The following is a 22,006-nucleotide window of genomic DNA, read 5'->3' as shown; positions in this document are numbered from 1 at the left end:
GACAGAAAAAAACAAACAGATAAACATGAGGCGGCAAAAGAATTCCAACCGGAAGACAAAGTCTGGGTGAAACTTCACCGCAGATCTGATGCAAGCCGAAAAACTACTAAGAAGATACATCTGGTTTATCAAGGTCCGTACAAAGTACGACAGGTAATCAGAACCAACGCCTATCTAATAGAAACGTTAGACGGAAACGTCATAGGCACGTACAACACAAGGCAGTTGAGACCACACAGGGATCCGACACTAAAAACGATCGACGAAGAGGATGTACCAGCGATAAATGTCATCACAGTCATACCGATCGAAAGGTTAATGGAGACACCTGGAATACTGCAAAACAAAAGAAGAAATTCCAGTTTAGAAGGGGGCGTCGTAAACAAGAAAAATAACAACGCCGAGAAACCTGAAGACTTACCGGAATTAAAAGAATCGAAGAAATTATCCTTTTTTATCAGAGATACATCTGAAACACAAGAGAAACAATTGGGAAAATCAAGATCCAAGAGATACTTACCTGAGTCGAAAATCCATCCTGAAGGAGCGGCGACGAAGAACCCAATACCTGAAAATAAAAAGAAAGGGGATATAAATCAAGTTGAATTTCAAATATCTATGGATAATAAACGTAATTCAAAAGTCAAACTTAACAAAAATTTGACGAATCTAATTTTCAATTTAGAAGAACACTTGTCCAAGAAGGAGGGCGAAGAACAGCTTTCAGCGACAGCAAAGATCAATCCCGATCGAGAACCTGAAAGAAAAAAGAAAATTCTAGTCAATAACAAGCGTACAATAAAAAATTACGAATTGACAAGGAATGAGGAAAAATTAACAATAATAGATAAAATTCCACTAATTGTTAATACAAGAACAAAAAACACAAGAGTTGTCAACGCAGGAAGTTCAAGCGAAGACGAAAGCACTACTGCTCACGCAGGAAGCGAGAGTGGGGGTAGCGATCGAGGCGAAGAGGACGACCGAGCGGCAGACACAGTATACATTCGTCAAGCGGCCAAACAACTTGCCGAAATGGACGAGCGACTAAAAATTCTAGATCAACGCGAAAAAGAATTGCGAGATCGTGTAAATCAGTTATCTGAAACACGAATGAACGCGTTTCACAGCGAATCGCGAAAAAAGGAGCGAATAAAGAGACTCGAAAAATTAGTCGAGATGCTCGAAAACGCACCTGAAGTACTTGAAGATAGTGACGGGGATGAGACTTCAACCGACCTAATACACAAGATCGATAGAAGTTCACATCGCACCGAAACTACAATTGACAAATTCATCTTTGTAAAAGAGGATGACGGCACAACAATCTCCGTGACGACCGGCACCATGGTAAGATCGAGTGCAAATCAAGAAAGAATTAAAGACAAGAACATTCGAATCACTAAAGACATCGTAGATTCGACAATAACATCAAGATGCGAAGCACCGTGGGCGACTAAGCTAATCGTATGCGAGATGAAAAACTCGAATACGGAAGTCGAAGGCGGTAGAAGAATAATCGATCCGAGAACATTATCACAAGACGAAAATCAAATCAATGTGATTCAGCAGAATAAAATTCCATCCACTTCAACAGCTGAACAAGAGATCGAAAACGACGCAAATTCGGAAGCAGTCAGATCTGACAGCGACTCTGTTTCAAATATATCGAGACAGACAGCAATTACCGAAAAAAGCGACGAAAAGAAAAAATTCGCTTTAAAATCCAAACCAATTTTCAAAGACATGCAAATGGTCAAAGAAGTTCCGAGAGAATTAAGAATAATAATCGATTCTCTTGATATTGACCGGAAGAAGAAAGAGGAGACGAAGCGAACACGCAAAAAAACTTCGTACACTGAGGAGCCATCCGATGAAGAAGATGACATCATCTGCAAATTTAAAAGCCAAAAACGCAGAAAACATTGGAGAAGAGGTAAAGGCGGTAAAATCGGCGAAAAGTTTAACAAAAACGACGATGAAACGGACATACCCGAGCTATCCAAATCGGCTGCGTCAACTTCCAAGGCATCTGACGAATCCGAAGAAGGGGGTATGCGACCGACAGGCGCTCACAGCTCGAATATTCCCGTTTCAGCAGCAGAGCCGAGACCTGGATCTTCCAAGGAGTGAAGCCAAGGTACCTGTAAATAAAAAGAGAGACATGTATATAATTAGTTATAAGTTTATTTAAAATAATAGTTATAAAGTTTAAAAGAAAAAAAGAATTATAATTAAAATTATAATTGGAAAAGGAATAAAAAGTTAAATAAAGCTAAAATGTAAAATAATATAAACATTTAGAGTTAGATCAAAATAGACTTAAGTTTTAAATGTTGAGTTTTGAATAAAAGAATAAGTTGTTTTTATTTTGGTTAGCAAACTTTAGGTTTGAAAAGATTCTAATTATAGAATGCGCAAGAGCAAAAGTTAATTTAAATAATAAGAGCGCAAAAGGAATGATTAATTTTGATTTAGAATCAAAAGGAAAGATAAATCCTAGAATTATTTTGAGTTGAAACATTAATTATAATATACGCACGAAAGAGCGTACGAACAGAGGTTTGTAATATAATTAATAATAACCTTTTAATAATTAGAATAAGTTTGTAGCGTTGGAAGAAAATGGAATATATAAAAACAAAATAAAAAGAAAAGAATTAGAGAACGATCCGTATGATCAGTGCGAGGTCAATAAACGCAAGTTGACGAATCGTTATAAAACTCTAATGACATTGCGACCGACAGATGCTCGCAGCACGACTGAGCCGATTCCGACGCAAGGAACATCACCCGGTGCACAGGAGTGAGACGACGGCTAATGACCAAGCCGATTCCGACGCAAGGACCATCACCCGAAGCACAGGAGTGAGACGACGGCTAACGACTAGCCTGACCAGATTGTACATAGTAGCATTAAGTTAGTAAATAAGTTGTATATAAAATAACGCGTAAGATATAAAAAGTATAATATTAATTAAACGTTGTTTGGAAGAAACAATAATCGTAGCCGAAAACTAGCCGACGCGAGTGGCGAAATATAAAATAAACGACTAGGGTTAATTGGAATATTTTTCTTTTATGTTTTTATTCCCGCTTCCAAGCCGACAGACAGCGAACCGATAATTTTTATTTCAGCGCAGAACCAGTTCACGCGGAGAGCGCAATATCATCGAACAGCTGATTCACTTTTATTTTGCAAATTATATCAGATTCTACGTGCCGATAGTTGGCGAGTTATTTTATTTTATTTTTATAAAATGTAAAAAGATTCGACCCGATCGAAATATTTATATTATATGAAAGGGAAAAATGTAAAAAAGATTTTGACACTTGTACAGATCCGAAAAAGATAAATTCAGTCAATTCACACATGGGAAATTCAAATCGCGAAAGTCATCCTAAGGTTAGAAGCCTAAATCGCGAGAGAAAGCATAATATCCGCTGAAAATGAAAAACATAGCATAACATATGTGAATTGATAATTTATCTGAAGCGAGCGAGCGAAATGAATAAGCGAGGGCCAGGGTCTGGAGCGCGGACCATAACGAGAGGCCCGACGCGCTATTGGTGCGCTGCAGCTACGCGCGCGGATTGGCTGACGGACACATGGTGGGGAGACATAGTATAAGTACCGACGCTCGGAGAGCTCGAGAGCTCTTTCGGCTGCAGATCTCGACGACGTAAAACCTGCGCAAGTCGAATAACGGATATATATATATACACGTCAACTCACTGCGTATAACAAACTCGTCCGAACAAGTATCGCGACGCGACGCGAAAAAGTGAATGACTGTAATCCTGAACGATCGCACGTCCGAATAACCTCACACGAGGTCAATCACGCGAAACCACGCGAGAGCTCCGTCGAAACGCACGCGCGTAATAAAAACACGGTAAGGCAAGTTCCGCGAACCAACGCGAATGCGACCAATACTCGTGACGCGAGTTTCTGTGCACACGACGAAATGAATATTGAATAGTGTATACTATCTCAATAAATATAATTCAGTGTCATTTGGAACATAGTGTTAATCACTTACCTATGTAAAATCCAACAATCCCTGCGAGTGATTCGTGATCCTGTTTTCTGACGACCCGACGGATGATCCAGAGGCGGCGAGCGGTGAACCCTAGCTGACCTTGTCTAACGGCGACCTGAAACAAAAAAGGAGGATTAGTAAAGCAGAGGAGGCACATGATACGTTACTGGAGACGTACAACAACCACTAACCTTGGTATTTATCTAGGTTAAAATACCTGGCGACCACGACAAAGGCGAAAGCGCAGCAACCTGCCTGATCGGTGAATCTTGCATGCTTCCAGTGTGTGTTACGAGTCCGGTCACAACATAACCTTATAAATATTTGAAACACATTCCAATCATTAATTCAGTTACGAAATTATTTTGAATTAACGTAATACAAAATCAATTATAAACAGGTGTTGAAAAATAAAGACACTAATTGAAAATTATTTTATAATTTAAAACAAGCAGACAGATGCTATTCATTTTTAGTTTTATTAGAATTATTAATTGACGTTATTTTTAGTTGTGAAAATCAATCACGGTTTGGCCAAAGTTGTCCATCGTTACTTACCAAACAACCAAACCTTGGTATTTCCACTGGTTAAAATACCTGGCGACCGATGAAACTTGGCGAAAGCGTTGCAACCTGGGGACTGGTGAGTGATACGTACCACGCGTTACTCTCTAAAGACCGGTCACAACCTAACATACTCGCCGAGGCGAATCAGACAGGCCACAGTCCTTATCCACATTAAGTAATAAAACGACATACAATAAAGACCAACTAACAGAGGGCGTAACCGAGCCATACAGACCGGCCGAAACCGGTCAACATAAGTCGCAGCCCCCATAACCACATTAGACATAGACAAACGTTACGACCGAAGAATAGGGGAAGGAGGCAGACCCACGTCAACTGGGTCCACCTCCATATTCCCCGGCTCCCCACCTCCCTCCGTAGAAGGCCCTGCACAGGTCTCCCTATCCGGGCGTCCCGGGGCCTGTCTCCGATGCTTAGAAGCAGCGCCAATCCGCTCCTCGTCATGTCTTTTCGGGGGGGGGGGCAGCCAATTTGGCGCACACTTCCGAGCCCAGCCGGTGGTTGGCGGGTTTACCCCTACCAGCACACGCGACGCATCGGGGCGGCGCCGTGCACTCAGCAGCCCTATGCCCCATCTTGCCACATCGATAACAACAGTCCCCCCTATCAATGAGGGAACTGCACCTAAGGGCCGCATGCCCAAACTCCAGGCATTTAAAACACTGGATGGGCCGACGACTTAACGGAACAACCGTTAGAGCCACCCAGCCCACCCAGACCTTGCCCGCCACCGCGAGCTTCCGCGCCACCACCGCGGGGCAGCGAATCCACATCGTGCAAACATCAGTCTTCGGCGACCTCCGGACCTCACCAGCTCGTATGTCACCGACATCGCACCCGCCAACGTTGGCCACCTCCACAAGAATTTCCTCACGCGAAGAAAGGAACATGAAGCCCCTAAGGCGCACCTCCGCCGTTCGTGTCGGTCGGGTCACCCGAACACCACGCGAACCACCAAATACCTGCCTCAGCCGACCAGCGAGCTGTTCGGCCTTGGCAGGCGCATCCTTTCCGGGGATCTGCAGCAACAGACCCCCGGTAACCGCTCGGCGCATCCTCATGCTACCGATGCCCATCTCTTTCAGATCGACCCCTTTCCTAGCCTCGGACAAAATCGAGGCATAGGTGGGCCGATCCTCCCCCTCACCATCCACGGTTAACACAACCGCGGTCGTGGACAAAAGACGCGGCATCCCCGCCGTCCTACCCTGAGAAGGCCCCGAATCCGGAGCCACCGCACCAGGAAGAACACGAGCCCTCTTCCCAACTCGACGACGCCTCCTAGCCTCCTTTCTTACTCTTGTCCGCCCGGTACCAGGGGCATCCGCAGACCACTCGGCACTCGCAGAGGGCGCAGAGCCTCCAGGAGCGGGAGCAGCCACCGGCGCCACCGCACCGCCAACTCCACCCGAAGGAAGGGCACACTCGAGAGCCCCTCCTAAGGGAGAGGCCCCAGCGCGCCCCCCGAGCGAAAGCCGCACAGCAGCCAAGACCGCCGACACTATGTCGCCCCTCAGGTCGATCAAACGCTGATCCAGGAGGGACGACACCTCCGCGAATGTCACCGGAAGATCCACCGCAACAGGACCGAAAGAAGTCCCCGCCTCGCGCACAGGAGACCCCTCCAGAGACCTCGGAGGAGGCCTCTTCTTCGCCGCCTTTTTGGAAACGCTGTAAAACTCGTCCATAGAAGGAATCGCCGCCCGAAGAGCACCTAGCTCCCCCGCGACACGATCCACCTCCCGCTCCAGGGCCGAGATTCGTCCTCTCAGGCCCTGATTTTCGCTACGAAGAGCCTCGACCAGAGGATCCACAGCAGCGCCCAGCCTTTCTGCCAGCTCACCAACTATACCCCCAAGCCTCATCGAAGAGACGTAAAGCTCCCTGGCCATGACATCGTCAAGACCAGAGGAGACTTCAGTCACCTTCTCCACTTGGGTGGTAAAGCTTTCCGCCAACCTCCGAAGCTCCAGGATGGTAATCCCCTGGAGACCAGCACAAAAGACCTCCATCGAGGGAAGGTCTTTTCTGCCAACCGCGGAGAGGACTGGACCGGTGGACGGGTCCAGTACCCTCTCCATGTCTGCTAACAGCATCTCCTCCCGTCTGGCCGCGTTAAGCCTTTCCTTAGCCTCAGCAAGACCGACATAATCCCCGGTCTTAGCTGGGCGCCCGCGCTTCCCTGTAAGTCCAGGAACAGGGGACTTACCTCTCCGCGATTTCTCTGCAGATGGAATCACATCCTTCCTCCCAGAAGATCGCCCTCCTCTCGGAGTCGCTAACTCCTCCTCCATTGGAGACGTCAACCCGAGAGAGACGAAGGAAGGATCGGCCTCCTCCAACCCCTCTGCGTCCGAGTCATCCCTCATGATCTCCGGAGTCAGAGATCCCACACACACTACACTCGCGGGACGCGAACTGATCACTTTATCGCATCTTGCGAGAGCCTCGTCTAATCTGCGTTCCAATGCCGCAAATCTCGCGTGCCGCTCCTCCGATCCAGCAGCAGCACCAACTGATCGGCACTCTTCTACGCCGTCCCTGGCGATAGCCACTTCCTCCGGAGTTCTCGCCGTCAAAACTCCGGATGGCCCGTCCGATGACGACGAGGGGGAAACCGGGACAATATCCCCCCCCCGCCGGCCCCTGGTATCCGAACCCAGGGAGTTCTTCTCCTTTGTTGCGTCCATCATATCTGTAACAAAGAATTGGTTTTCTGTCGGGGTTTTCCTTCCCTTAGGAGGTTGCCTTACCAGATTAACGGAGCCTTCTCTCCGGGTTTTTTATCGAGGTTTTCCTTCCTCTACCAGCAGTGAGCCATCTTCCGAGGAAGAAGACCCTATGGGACCCGCTGGCATCCCCTTGTTCCATCAAAGATGGAACTGTACACTCTTGGCACCCGATACAAGTATCGGGTGAGCTCTCTCACTATGACCCTGTCTCTACATAAGAATGATACATTATTTTTAAATTTTTTATATTTATTATGAACCCGATAAAGCCAGTTTTTACTTTAGAATCAATGACAAGTTTTTCATCTTTTAAACGAATTGTGGAAAAATAACGTGATACCTGATCAAAGAATTCAAAATAATAAAACGCTGTACTTTCCATTAGTGGCTTCTTATAACCATTTAAAAATAAACTTCTTGAATTTAAACAATCAAAGGCATTGTTGACTATTCTACAAAATTTAGCTGTTGCTGCACAACCAACGAAATCAGGATTTCCATCATCTTGAAGCTGCTCTAAAGCTGCAGCGCAGCTTTCGCTTAATGTTTGCGCTGCTAATTTAACATTTATTTTATTTCTATACCACTTTACGTGTTTCTGGTTTAATTTATTATGTAAATGAAAGCCTCCAGATTCCTGTAATTTTACTAAATTTTCGATGTACTTAAAATCGATAACACCACCCTGACCATCAAATAATATTCTTTTCGATGCAAAAGCATTTCTTACAAGCTTTAACATATGTGCGGCATCGAAAAATATAAAAATATTATAACCACATGATGGGTGTGTAAAGAATGATTTATCATTAAATACATCGGCATTCAATGCATTGCACATTGAAACATTTGCAGGCAATCCATCGAAAGTTAAGGCAATAATGTGTACATCTGACTTCGTAACAAAATCTATTACTTTTTTAGTTATTTCAGCACGTTCATTTGCTGTTAATCCGGCCACCAAAAAATACGCAACGGGTATTTTCCACCTTTCATTAATTCCGGTTAATAAATATATTAATGCTTCTTTCGCGACTGACAAATTTTCTGGATCTTCAATTATTAATCCGTAGTCAACCCAATGAATCTTTTTTCAGTGTGACTGTACTAAATTTGCCTTCTTATGGCCATTTTGTCCATCGTTAAGCATGCATATAGTTTTTTATCACCGGCAGCTTCAGTTTTTCTTTTTAAAATATCTACTGCTTCTTGAGTGAAGCCAGGTGACACATTTGTATTGCTATACCACGAATGTATTGTTGATCGATCCGGTAATTTATTTTTAAAGACTTGTCGGATATAATTATAGGCTTTTGGGCTGTAAAAGTTTACCGTCAAAGCAAAAGCACGTAGCTGGGGTGAATATTTACCTTTAACTTTCCTCTTTTCTATTTCTTTGACAATCGTAGTCTCCTCTGATACAGCCTGCACATTTATTAGCAAATTTTTGTTAATGAAAAAGCAAGTAGTACAATAGAATAACAAACATTTATTTATTATGCCTATATAAAAACACTAAAAATTATTAATAATTTTAAATATAAGATATAAATAAATTATAATATTATTAGATAATATAATATAAATTAGATAATATAATTACATGGTTGACATATTAGTCATTTTTGGACATGATTGATTCTAAAGCCGAATTTACACTTTGACAGAAAAGCAGAAACCAATCAGAACTTGCGTTGGTAGTAAGTTTACTACCACCAAATTTATTACCTAGTAAGCTTACTACCAGCTTACTACGAGTTCTGAGCTTCTGTTTTTCTACTTCATGCTTTTCTACCAAGATGTGAATTCAGCCTAAATTATTAATTACATTCAACTTTCCATCAAATAGATCATTACAATGTTTTATTACCATAATATTATTATCATTTACAATGATTTATTTACAATTGTTTGATTTGATATTTCTAATTCATTATTAATAATCAAAGAAATAAAGTATATGTTATTATAATTCAAATATCAGGGAGTCGATTGTTTATCTTGGGTGAGTTTGCTCACGAAGTAAAAATAACAAGTGAATAGATTTACTAGATTTCGACAAATGAAATCGTAGATACTCTAGTGAATTTCCTCACCTTTTGTAATTTTCACCTCGTGAGCAACTCACCCAAGAAACACAATCAACTCCCGGAAGAAATGATTAAATTTGATTGGACATTCACAATTTAAATTCATATAATTTTTGAAACCAAACCTCCACAATATCAGCAGAATTTGATGACAGAAGATATTTTTGCTTAAGATCCATTAAAATCATATGTGATTGTGATAGTAAATGAGACGACACTTGAGCGGTTTCCACAGGCTTTAACGCAGAAGTTTTTAATGTAGCTGTGTCAGCTGTCGTATGCCAGAGTCATCATGAAGTAGAGAATAATGTGACTTCTGACATACTCTACAGGAGTATTTGCTTTGACAGTCTTTCCGTACATGTTTATGACTAAGGCAGTTAAAGCAGCGATGCAATTTATTTACCAGCTCGCGTCGCTGTTGAACCGATTTGGATTTGAAATCTGTACACAAAGATAGCATGTGATTTTGCTTGCAAACCGGACATTTGAGTGTGTTCGCGGTATAACTTTGAACGACCGATTTGTTATTCGTTCTTTTTTGAGCTCCGATCGCCGGTAGGATGTTTTCGAAAGCGCGAATTCGAGCGGCAAGAAATTTCTCGAGAGCTTCGTAGGTCGGACAATCTGTTGTGTCGCCTAAATGCAATTCCCATGCCTTTTGCGTCGATTTATCTAATCATTGAGAGATCAGATAGACAATAAAATCGTCCGAATGTTCGACTGGTCGACCGAGATTCCGCAATGCTTGTATCGCCATGGATGTTTTATCCCGTAACGCAGTTAATTCGGACGCTGATTCCGAGTTAATGGTCGGTAACGAATGCAACGCGTGTACATGTTCGTAAACAAGTCTACGATGATTGTCATAACGCGCTAAAAGAGTTGTCCAAGCTACTTGAAAGTTAGCCTCGGTTATTGGCAACGTTTTCACGAGATCGCTAGCTTCGCCCTTTAAGCACGATAACAAATAGTGCATACGTGTTACATCCGCTAAATCCGGGTTGTTTATGACAACTGAATTAAAGTGATCGCGAAATGTCTCCCATTCGATAAACGCGCCGCTAAATGTCGGAAGACTTATCTTAGGGAGAGACGGTGTGATCCTGGCGCCGGGCGACGATGAGCTGCTGCGATTTGAAGCGTCGTGAAGGGGTTCCGTGCTGACAGGTGTTAACTGCGCCTGGCGGTCTGTCATATAATCCAAGGCCTCGAAGAATTCTTCTTCACAGTCCAGGAAGTGATCCTCGGTGAAATATTTATCTTCAGCGCGATACTCTGGTGTAGAAGAAGCGATCAGTTTAGCGTGATTCAATTCACATTGCGCGAACGATGCTTTAACCATGGAGATTCGTTGCTGGATAATTGGAACTGAGTAGTGATACTAGGCCGGTTCTAACCCATGGGGCAATGAAGGGGGGTGAGGGGCGAGGGGAACCCTTGGCGCGGGGAATGACGTCACGCGGGGAGGGGGAATGACGTCACGCGGGGAGGGGGAATGACGTCACGCGGGGAGGGGGAATGACGTCACGCGGGGAGGGGGAGGCGTCCGCGGGGAGGGGGAAGCGTCCGCGATTTTGGTACCGGGTCCGCGAGGGGTCCGCAGGGAGGGGGAGGCGTCTGCGAGGTTAGGGTCCGCGATGGGGCCGCGGGGAGGGGGAAGCGTCTGCGATTTTAGGGTCCGCGGGGAGGGGGAGGCGTCCGCGAGGTTATGGTCCGCGAGGGGTCCGCGGGGAGGGGAGCGTCCGCGATTTTATGATCCGGGAGGGGTCCGCGGGGAGGGGAGCGTCCGCGATTTTAGGTGACGGGTCCGCGAGGGGTCCGCGGGGAGGGGGAGGCGTTCGCGAAAGACCGCATGAAGCTTTGTTGGTGAGGGGTCTGCGGGGAGAGAGGAACGCGAAGGAGAGCGCGAGGCGCACGCGAGAGAGATGACGCAAGCGAGGATAAATACATTTTTTTTAAATATTTAAAGTAATTTTTATTTATAACTGTGTGTGTGTATATTTTACAAAATGTTTGTGTGTGTGTGTGTGTGAATTTAAAAATTTAAAATATTATATACATATACTTATACATATACTTATACATAAAATATATAAAGCAGCGCCATGATGATCGAACCACATGGGTCGATATGATATTCCATGACGATCGACCCATGTATCACCACTTGTGGTACGAGGCGGTGCGTGAGGTGGTGGTTGCGAGGTGGCGGTGGGGCGGTGGCTGCGAGGCGGCAGGGCGGAACTCCTACATGACAGAAATTTTTATTAAATATATTTATTTTATTAAACAATTTATTATTTTAATAATTTTTAAATGAAAAGAAATACTTACTAGGCCCATAATGGCTCCAGAACATGTTCGGGAGGATAAGGTTCCTCCCCGAACAACTGTCGAAGGCACCACACATCATCCCATTCGCCATCAGGGACCTCTTCCTCTATGTCACCCCACAGCAGATCGTTAAAGTATCGATCATACTCCCGACTTATCCGCACCCACCTCGCAGCCACAACCTCACGCACCGACTCGTACCATAAGTCATGATACATGGGTCGATCGTCACGAAATATCATATCGACCCACCTGGGTCGATCATCATGGCCCACTATTTCTTCAAAATTCATTTTAAAACTTTTACGATATTAACGCGTCAAACGCTAAAAACTTTATGACGAACATCGCGGAGACAGACCCGCTCTCGATAGGAAAAGTAGGGGATGTATGACATAATAGCTTGAACGCTTACTCGGCACATGAGATAAGAAAACAGATGGTCCGAGACAAAGATTCCATGATGAGAATAAGCATATGAATAATATTTAAAATTGAAACCACCTTCGAACGTCAATAGAACCACGTTCGAACCACCTTCGAACCACTTTCGAACCATGTTCAAACATCGATCGAACGTCAATCAACCACGTTCGTACCTCGATCAACCACGTTCAAACATCGATCGAACGTCAATCAACCACGTTCGTACCTCGATCAACCACGTTCAAACATCGATCGAACGTCAATCAACCACGTTCGTACCTCGATCAACCACGTTCGAACATCGATTGAACGTCAATCAACCACGTTCGAACATCGATCGAACCACCTTCGAACCTCGATCAAACATCAATCAACCTCGATCGAACCACCTTCGAACCTCGATCAAACATCAATCAACCTCGATCGAACATAAATCGAACCACGTACATACATCCATCAACCACCTTCGAACCACTTTCGAACCATGTTCAAACATCGATCGAACGTCAATCAACCACGTTCGTACCTCGATCAACCACATTCAAACATCGATCGAACGTCAATCAACCACGTTCGTACCTCGATCAACCACGTTCAAACATCGATCGAACGTCAATCAACCACTTTCGAACCACGTTCGTACCTCGATCAACCACGTTCGAACATCGATTGAACGTCAATCAACCACGTTCGAACATCGATCGAACCACCTTCGAACCTCGATCAAACATCAATCAACCTCGATCGAACCACCTTCGAACCTCGATCAAACATCAATCAACCTCGATCGAACATAAATCGAACCACGTACATACATCCATCAACCACCTTCGAACCACTTTCGAACCATGTTCGTACCTCGATCGAACATCAATCAACCACATTCAAACCTCAATCGACTATATTTAAAAAATTATAACATAAGAATGCTGTCACATGCTGAAATTAATACGAGCACGTGTGGACATATAATACTTGTATGCGTATGAGGAAAATGAGCGAACAAAGATAATATTATTTCAATATTAATTTATTCAAAAAAAGGGTGTGACGAATCATTGTGATGATTTGACCACCAATTAAATATTTTAAATACATTTTCTAAAGCACAATTTTTTACATGTTTATCGCAACGTAGGCTATAGGTAGTATCTAAGTTGTTTAATGCAGGAATATCTTCATAGTTTGCATCCAAGGTCTCAATAATGAAACCGTTTCTCGCATCGTCCATTATATTGGTCAACCATTCTCGCTTTTCATGGCCTTTTACGTACACAAGAGAGGATGTCTCTTCTTCTTCTTGTATCATACCAGCGATAGCTGTTGTAATCAAACGCTGAGCCATGCAGTATGGAACGCTTCCATCTTCCCATTGCAATCCATGATGATTTCGAGTCAACCATGAAGCTTGACGCCTCTCCGATTTTATGAGCACACCCCATGGTACGGGGCATGCGAAAAAATAATGTGAAACAACGAATCCTCTTCTCAGAATCGCCGCTTCCTTCACGATAAATCGTTTATTGAGAATAAATCCTTGCAGATCCACAAACGTCGGTACAACCATTTTGTTGCAAGAATGTTGGACGACTGATGCAGATTGTTAAAAATCTCAATCATTTATATTACATCGGAGGAGGGGATAATTGCTGATTATGTAATTTTACGAACTACGTTGGACAAAGGACAATATTCGACAACACGATCATGCAAGATGAGACAATATGCTGTAGTATTTGCCGGTACATCTTCCTTACATTCAAACTCTATTCTCACGTCCACAGTAGAATTTTTGACAGAATCATTTTGTCGCGAACAATCAATAACTGCGAGAGGACCGCAATGTAGAAATTTCGCGATAGTTAGTACATTCTCAATATCACACCCGTAATAAGATTTGCGAAAACGAGAGTACATATCAAACAAAAGTGCGAATCTATTTTTTTCAAAATCTAAATTTAAATCATCATAGGGATAAGATTCAGAGTTTAGATACAGCTTTACGTTGGCTAATTTACAATGATCGAATACAGTAACATCTTTTGTCATAATATTTTTTCTACCAGTCTGCAGTGCAAAGATCACATATCGCGGCTTTTCCAGCTGAGAAGCAGTTTTCACAGTCCATGAATGCTTGGTTGTACTATGTAGCAGAGGAAATTCGTATAGATCCGCGAAAACTCATGTTTAAGAATTGCCCGCTTTCCAATGCTCGTAGCAAGGACAGTTTATTAACCTCATTCAATAGTACATGAGGCATACGCCATTGTATCTTGAGTAATTCAATAGCAGCTTCAGCAGGTCCATACAAACAATTGTTGTCGTTGCGCGAACGTATCAAAATTAATTCATGGCGAGCATTAATCACAACACGTTTATAATCTTCGCAAAATCCCAATAGCATGTTGAGCGGCACGCAAAAGTTGAACATACAAATTTCATTACATGACCCATTATGTGTCATATCCCATCCAGCATTCTTCAAGATTTTACTTCTCTCGGTTGTTAAAGAAACATAATTTTTCATCGTTGAAGTTATTCCAACGTTTCTGTTGCGATCAATCTCCACACCATTGAGTTCATATCGAATTTCATCAAACATGAACGCAACACAATTATTTGTTAATATCATCGTTTCATTTGCATCTATTTTAGATGTTATCAACTTTCCCTCGACATACAAAAAACTTTCGCACGGCAACGTGTACAAATCCTGGTGGTGTATAGGTATCCGTATCTCGTCGCTATGTCCAAGCGATGTGTTAGCATATGGATTGTATGTATGTGTCTCAACCTTGACGATACGATCATCAAAGACTGGTTCACCACCAATATTCAAAATATCAATCATCTTTTCGTACGATGAATCCCAATGATTTTAAAAATTCGCGATTCAATGCGCTGAGTTTCTTTTTAGTGTAACGAGATCTCTGATTATTGTCGCTCACTGCCGCAGTTGCTCTCGCAAAAGTATTGTCCCTCGTAATGTCCCTCGTAAAATTATTATCTCTCACGTGCTCCGTATCATTTAGCACGAGCATCACACGCTAATTTTGTCGACGCCGTACGTGCAATCTTACAGTAACTTCCTCTCCTCGAAAATCCAACAATCGTCCTTCTTGATCAACAATGCGTATCGTTAGATCAGTAATGCTCCGTACGACGATCGGGAGATAAATGATCTGTGCAGGCGTTTCCGATATCTTATATCCTGGCGGCACGCTCGGTGAAAATTCATGTATCGTGTGTACGCGCTTGTCATTACTGTACGCACCAGTGGTGACGCTACATTCTATACGGATAATATTCACGCTAATAATATTTATAGGTAAATCCGAATCATGCCATTTGTGAGGTTGCAATATACGATTCGATGAGAATCCCAACAACGATCCTATATTGTGTGGTTTATTAAAGTTTATTCTATAGATGCATTTGATTTCGCTCTTTAGAGTATTATGATTGGCGCGAAGCGCTATTGCATCTTCATTCTGCTCTTTATTGGAAGGATATTGTGAAATTGCACGTCTCAGATACTCATCTATAGCATGTATTTCGTATGATCCTTCGGGTATTGTAATTTCCTTGTCATCGTTATCAAAGTAAAATTTATTATTCTTAGAATTTACATTCGGAATCGTATGATAAGTTTCAAAATCTGTTAAACCGAGCTCATAATCACCATTCGATAAATCTATAGCTGGAAAGTAGCTTACAGCGAGAACGCTACTTTTGCCAGTCAACGTTAGTGTTAGCGACATGTTGTCAAACTGAATCGTGATGATGGATTGACAGGTTTTATATCAACCGTTTGAAGAAATCGTAAACACAATTGTCCACAATTATTCTGATTATAATTTTGATAGGATGTGTGATTGTATTCTATTTTCGTAACATTTAAATATTGCACCAATTCTTTGGGTGGTCGTAGATTACCAAAACTATCGAAATATATTGATCGATTTCCCCTCTTTACATATGCTACCCAATGGGTACCGGAACCATCAACGCAACCATCCAAATTTACAATACCGCTCTCATTTTGTCGCACACCGTTTATTGGTAAATTATTGCGCATGAAAACACCTCTAAAGAATGGTATACGCATACGTCTTGCCAGTTGTTCTAATTGTACATTAGTTGTTACACCCACAGGCATTTTTAGCGTTTTTTTTTTGACGTTTTTTTTTTTTCTTAGTTGAGAATCCCTGTCCACGCTTGTATGGAGCGAGATAAACTCCACGACCTTCCATAGCGCGATTATGACGTTGCATTTCTTCAAGCTGACGTTGCGCAGCCTTGCTATCATTCACAGCCTTTGCGACTCCCGCTGCTCCACCGGCCAACGAACCGAGAACTCCCAACAATGGTAAAATTGGCAAGATACCACCACGCTTCGCCACAGACAGTATTCGTTTCTTCTTCTTTTTCAAAGATTTTTTCGTCTTCATCCCCATACCGAATTTTGTCTTTGCTTTCATAGCTGCCCAAACAGTCGTAGCGGCTGCTCTTTCACCAAGAGTCGAATCTCTCGCAGTAATACGTTTTCGCGCTTTCGCAGCGAGTATATTATCAGCAACGTGTCGTTCTCTGAGGGCGTTGCTTTGAGAATATGCAATGTCGTGCTCGCGACACGCGGCATCCAATGGATTAATACCTCGATCACCTCTAGCCAATCGCTTTTCCAAATGAGTCCCCGGACCGCAAAACTGATAGCCGGGGATATGTAATTCGATCGGAAGTGCGTTTATCGCGCGATTAAAGAGACCACTACCTATTTTCGTTGACATTCGCTGCAATCCTTTATCATCGGCGCTGGACCGTCGATGTGCGTTTGCTGCCACGGTCGATTGTAATGTTTGAAACATCGACGACAGGTCTGAATCTCTGGATCCGCCTTTATGTGTTCCGGAAGCTTGTCCCACACGTAGTGGATGTGATTTTCATATCGCAATAAAAATGCTTTTGGTACAAATTGCAGTTGTTCGGCGCTTAAACCGTGAATATCGGAAGCACTTGTTAGCAGAACAAACATTTTTTCAATACTGAGTGATTCATGGTTCCGCACAGCTATAAATAGGCTCTCCATGACTCATTCATTCATTCGAGAGAAAACATGCGGTTCGTTCAGCAATCGACGATAATCAAAGTTACAAATTTCGACGATAAAACACGGTTGATGTCGGATAAAGAAATACGCAGACATGGAAACATACTACCGAATACTATACGCGGAATCATTTGCGGTCCTTCGAATTGTGGTAAAACTAACGCGTTGATTAGTTTGATTGAAAGCCCGCACGGCGTTTGCTTCGAGAACGTGTACGTATACTCGAAATCGCTTCAACAACCGAAATATCGATATTTGGAAAATTTGCTATCACCGATAGAAGAAATTGGTTATTTTACATTCTCTAATAATAGTGATGTCATTCCACCGAGTGATGCGCTTCCGAATTCCATTTTTATCTTTGATGACGTGGCATGTGACAAGCAAGATACGATAAGAGAGTACTTTGCAATGGGGCGACACTCGAGCGTCGACTGTTTCTATCTTTGTCAAACGTATGCCAAGATACCCAAGCATCTTGTACGTGACAATGCAAACTTATTAATTTTATTTAAACAAGATGGGACAAACTTGAAACATGTGTACAACGATCACGTAAATACAGATATGTCATACAATAATTTTCGCACATTTTGTCAGAAATGTTGGCAACATAAATATGGATTTGCAGCGATTGACAAGGACAGTCCGCTGACTAATGGACGATACAGAAAAGGATTTAATGAATTTGCAATACCACAAAGCACTTAGTCGCTTTCGATGCATTGATTGAGCAACGTCTAAATTGTAACATTATGAATAACGATCGTGAAAAGATTGTGTTAGAGATTGCGAAAACGAGCGATTCAATCCGTAAAAAATATCGTTTCTTGAAAACTGGTAAAATGGAGGAGGACGATGCATTTGAGAGGCATTTTAAACCAATCTCTGAACCTCTGAAACAGCTTGTTGAAAATACAGTTGGTGTTGAGTCTGGTGAAGAAAAGATTGAACCATTGAGTATGCTCGGAGAGAAAAAAGAGCTTAAAACAAAGCGATCAAATATATCATTGAGCGGTATAACTTCTACTCCAAAGCGAATCAAAAGCAGGCGAATGCAACAATTATTGGATGCAACTACTTCTACTCCGATACTAGATGTACAGCCAAGGCAATTATTGCATGATAAGACATCTATCGAGGAAATTTTCGAGACCACCTCAATCGCTTGTGACATCAATTCAACATTCATTACAAACATCAGATGGTCAAAATTCATTGCGAAATCACCTGGGTCCACTTGCTCAAAAATATGTGGCAGCTATATTGAGTCAAGATAAAAATTCCAAGATGGATTACGTATACGGTGTTAAATTTATCGACAAAGGAATGACGCTCGGTAATAAAAATTTCGATGTGGATAAAAATGATAATATAATTATCGATGGGTCAAAATACGTTGGAACAGCAGGTCTTTACGAGTTGGTTTTCAAGAGAATTCCCGACGATGAAATATATACTGCGAATGACTTGCAAAACTATAAAAGTATATTAATAAGAACAAATGCTCACAGACGAAATGGTAATGTGAATCAGCCTGTATTAGGTAACAAGGGATACAAATATAAATATATAATCGCACCATTATTCTCTGATAAAAAATCTGGAAAAGGTATACCGCATGCTATGATCTTAAACAATAATAAGATTGATTACGTGCATTGGAATGATCCCAACGAGTTGGTAGATCGTCTGCGATTGCTCGAAGCTTCACGTCAAGCCGGCAACAACGCCCACAGCAATGAAATATTATCGATTATCGAGGAACTTTACGAAGCTCGTATTATTATTATAAAATAAGTTATACATCCACGATACGAGTCAGTCTGTCAATATTAGTGGTATCGAAATGTCGATTAATAAATTTGGATTATCACTTGGAACGTCGAATAATAATTCATATTATCAATGGGATGGATTACTAAGAAATTACGTGCGCGATAATACTCTGTGTCTAGCAGCCTCCGGCTATGACGCAAGGTCGCGCAAGATACGACGTGTAGCGCAACCAGAAGATGATAATGATGCAGCCAACAAACGATATGTCGAAGCGAGTGTTAAGCTTTTGAGAGATCAACAGAAAGAAATTGAGAAAAAAATAATCAGGCTTGAAAGGAATATGCAGGCGCTATTATTAACGCTGGATAAAATGGCTGTAACGCAGACTACATCAAAAGATACATAAAGAACTGTACGTGAAAATTATATCACATTATTACAAATATGCCTCGATCAAACACCTCTGAAAAGCAGCTACTCGTGGAGGAATTGCACGCTCCAGCGAGAAGAAATTTTCCGCGTAGACGTGTCATAGTACATGGATACGACGACCTGTGGCAAGCTGACGTGGTCGAGATGCGTCCTTATGCAAGAGTCAACAAAGGATACAATTACATACTCACCGTCATCGATGTGTTGAGCAAGTATGCATGGGCCCTGCCGCTCAAGAATAAGAGCGGACGCGAAACAGCTGACGCTATCGCTGAGATAATTCGAGATAGCAAGAGATGTCCGAGAAACATGCAAACCGATAGAGGAAAAGAATTTTACAATGCAAATGTGCAGAAACTCGTAAAAAAACACAACATCAATCATTACTCGACGTATTCTGTTATGAAAGCCTCAGTAGTGGAACGATTTAATCGTACTTTAAAGAACAATATGTGGAAAATGTTTACACTTAATGGTAATTACAAGTGGATCGACGCGCTGTCCCGACTCGTTGCAGAGTACAATGCGCGAAAACATCGCACTATCGGTATGAAACCTATCGATGTTACTCCGGAGATTGCCGAAAAACTTTTAAATACGGTATACAGTAACATAAAAATTGCTGCTCCAGCAAGATTCAAAGTAGGCTGTCAGGTACGCGTGAGTAAATTCAAGACCGTCTTCGAAAAAGGTTTTACACCAAATTGGACTACTGAAATATTTAAAATTATCAAAGTGCAGAAAACTAATCCTGCGACATATATACTTGAAGATTTGCGCGGAAATTCCGTCGCCGGAGGATTCTACGAGTATGAGCTACATCATGTTGCAAATCCCGATGTATATCTCGTGGAAAAGGTTTTGCGGAAAAAAGGCGATGATGTTTATGTGAAATGGTTGGGACTGGATAAATCTCACAACTCATGGATTCATAAAAATAATTTATTATAAACATTTATTTAAAATATTTGCACACTATTTTACAATATATTTATCTAATAATTTTATAAATACAAATATACATATAATATACATATTTATATAAAATATACATATACAAAATATACAAAATATACATATTTTACAACAAATATTATTTACAAAGGTATTTTATAATGTCCCCATGGTAATGTATCAGTGGTTTCAGGTATGATATACCGCTTGTCATCGTGAGGACTTAGAGCAATTTTCGTCTCGCGAATGGTGTATACTTCATGCAATTTCGATCTTATACATGACTGACTACGTGCCATTTCAATCTCTTCATTCAAACACCGCGTGTAATCATCAAACGTTATCGTTCTCGCGACAACGTTACTCTTGACACCTTTTACTTTTTTGGTATCTTTCTTACCATCCACTCGTAATGCATACATTTTTGCTCTAAGCCCTACAAATTCGGTCATTATCGTACCGTTATTTTCATCTTTCATTAGACCTGGCACTTTTTTATTCACGAGCGGTATACCATACACATTGTCCGCAGCGTAATCGCTCGTATCAAATTTGCTTACGTCGCGCTTTATATTCTTATACACATCTTCACATTCGATGTGGTATATTAGGCTGTCTGTGTCTGTGTACATTACCCTGCATCTGTCGCGATATAGCGGTGACATGTACTCGTGATGAAATTCGTATAAACATGTTTTGGAGATGTCGAGTATGCACATGCCAACATAGATTGGTTTGTAAAATTTTACTTCAAGTTTACGTAATTCTACAGCGATTAGATTTTCTGAAAAGATGCTTCTACTGTGGAAATTTGGTTTCGCAATCATTGCCTCTGCACCGTATCTTCCTTCCCAATGTGTGATAAGTTTTACATCAACCCGATTACGCACATTTTCCATCGTTTTGCCGAATACTGCGTTATTCATCAATTTATATAAATTTTTTTCAAAATCATTTTTCGCGTGTGTTCTAAATTGCGTATTAAGTTCGATATAATTTCGAAGCCATGGAGATTGCGCGAATTGTAATATGCGATGTATTTTTGCAACGCGAAGGCCGTGACGCGTACATTGCTGCAGGTTGCGGTAGTGTATCACATATCGCTTCTTGTTGTATAGCGTTGCGAGAAGCTTATCTTCCCGCTTGCCTGGTGGTTTGTCGCGTGTCGGGCAAAACGGTAGGTCAGTGTGCGCATCGTGAAGACATTGTGGATATTCTAAATCTACTTCAAGGATGTAGCCTGTAGGCGAATCGAGCGCGATAGATGATAAATTGAAACTAGACATGTCATCGACCCATTGAAAATCAGCATATGGCAACGGTTGACACATTGCCCATCCATACAAATTATTTACATCGAAATACATTAGATATGAAGATAGTTTCAATGGATCGTACGACTGCATATACTTGTTATTAGCGTGTGCATATCTGTTTGAACATTGACTCAGACCACCGCGTATACCCCGTTCGATAAACATTACCATGTCAATATCGGTAAGCAATTCAAACGTA

The 22,006-nt window shown here is 42.0% G+C and overlaps 1 protein-coding gene across 1 annotated transcript; it reads left to right on the top strand.

Moving 5' to 3' along the window:
* The first annotated feature begins 318 nt into the window (after nucleotides 1-318).
* On the top strand, nucleotides 319-4,006 carry LOC145937926 (uncharacterized). The gene is made up of 2 exons (XM_083041281.1): nucleotides 319-2,140; nucleotides 2,749-4,006. The coding sequence occupies exon 1, from the start codon at nucleotides 319-321 to the stop codon at nucleotides 2,131-2,133; it is 1,815 nt and encodes a 604-aa protein (XP_082897407.1). The 3' UTR covers nucleotides 2,134-2,140; nucleotides 2,749-4,006.
* The last annotated feature ends 18,000 nt before the right edge of the window (nucleotides 4,007-22,006 follow it).

This window comes from Prenolepis imparis, unplaced genomic scaffold (genome assembly GCF_030444845.1).
Source record: "Prenolepis imparis isolate NDT839.2.m4 unplaced genomic scaffold, iyPreImpa1.0 SCAF_1, whole genome shotgun sequence".
NCBI classification, from domain to species: domain Eukaryota; kingdom Metazoa; phylum Arthropoda; class Insecta; order Hymenoptera; family Formicidae; genus Prenolepis; species Prenolepis imparis.
This window is presented reverse-complemented; position numbering and strand designations above follow the sequence as displayed.

What these genes read in the sequence shown, in the direction of transcription:
- LOC145937926 (XM_083041281.1), top strand. Translation starts at nt 319, where the DNA reads ATGGAGACACCTGGAATACTGCAAAACAAAAGAAGAAATTCCAGTTTA.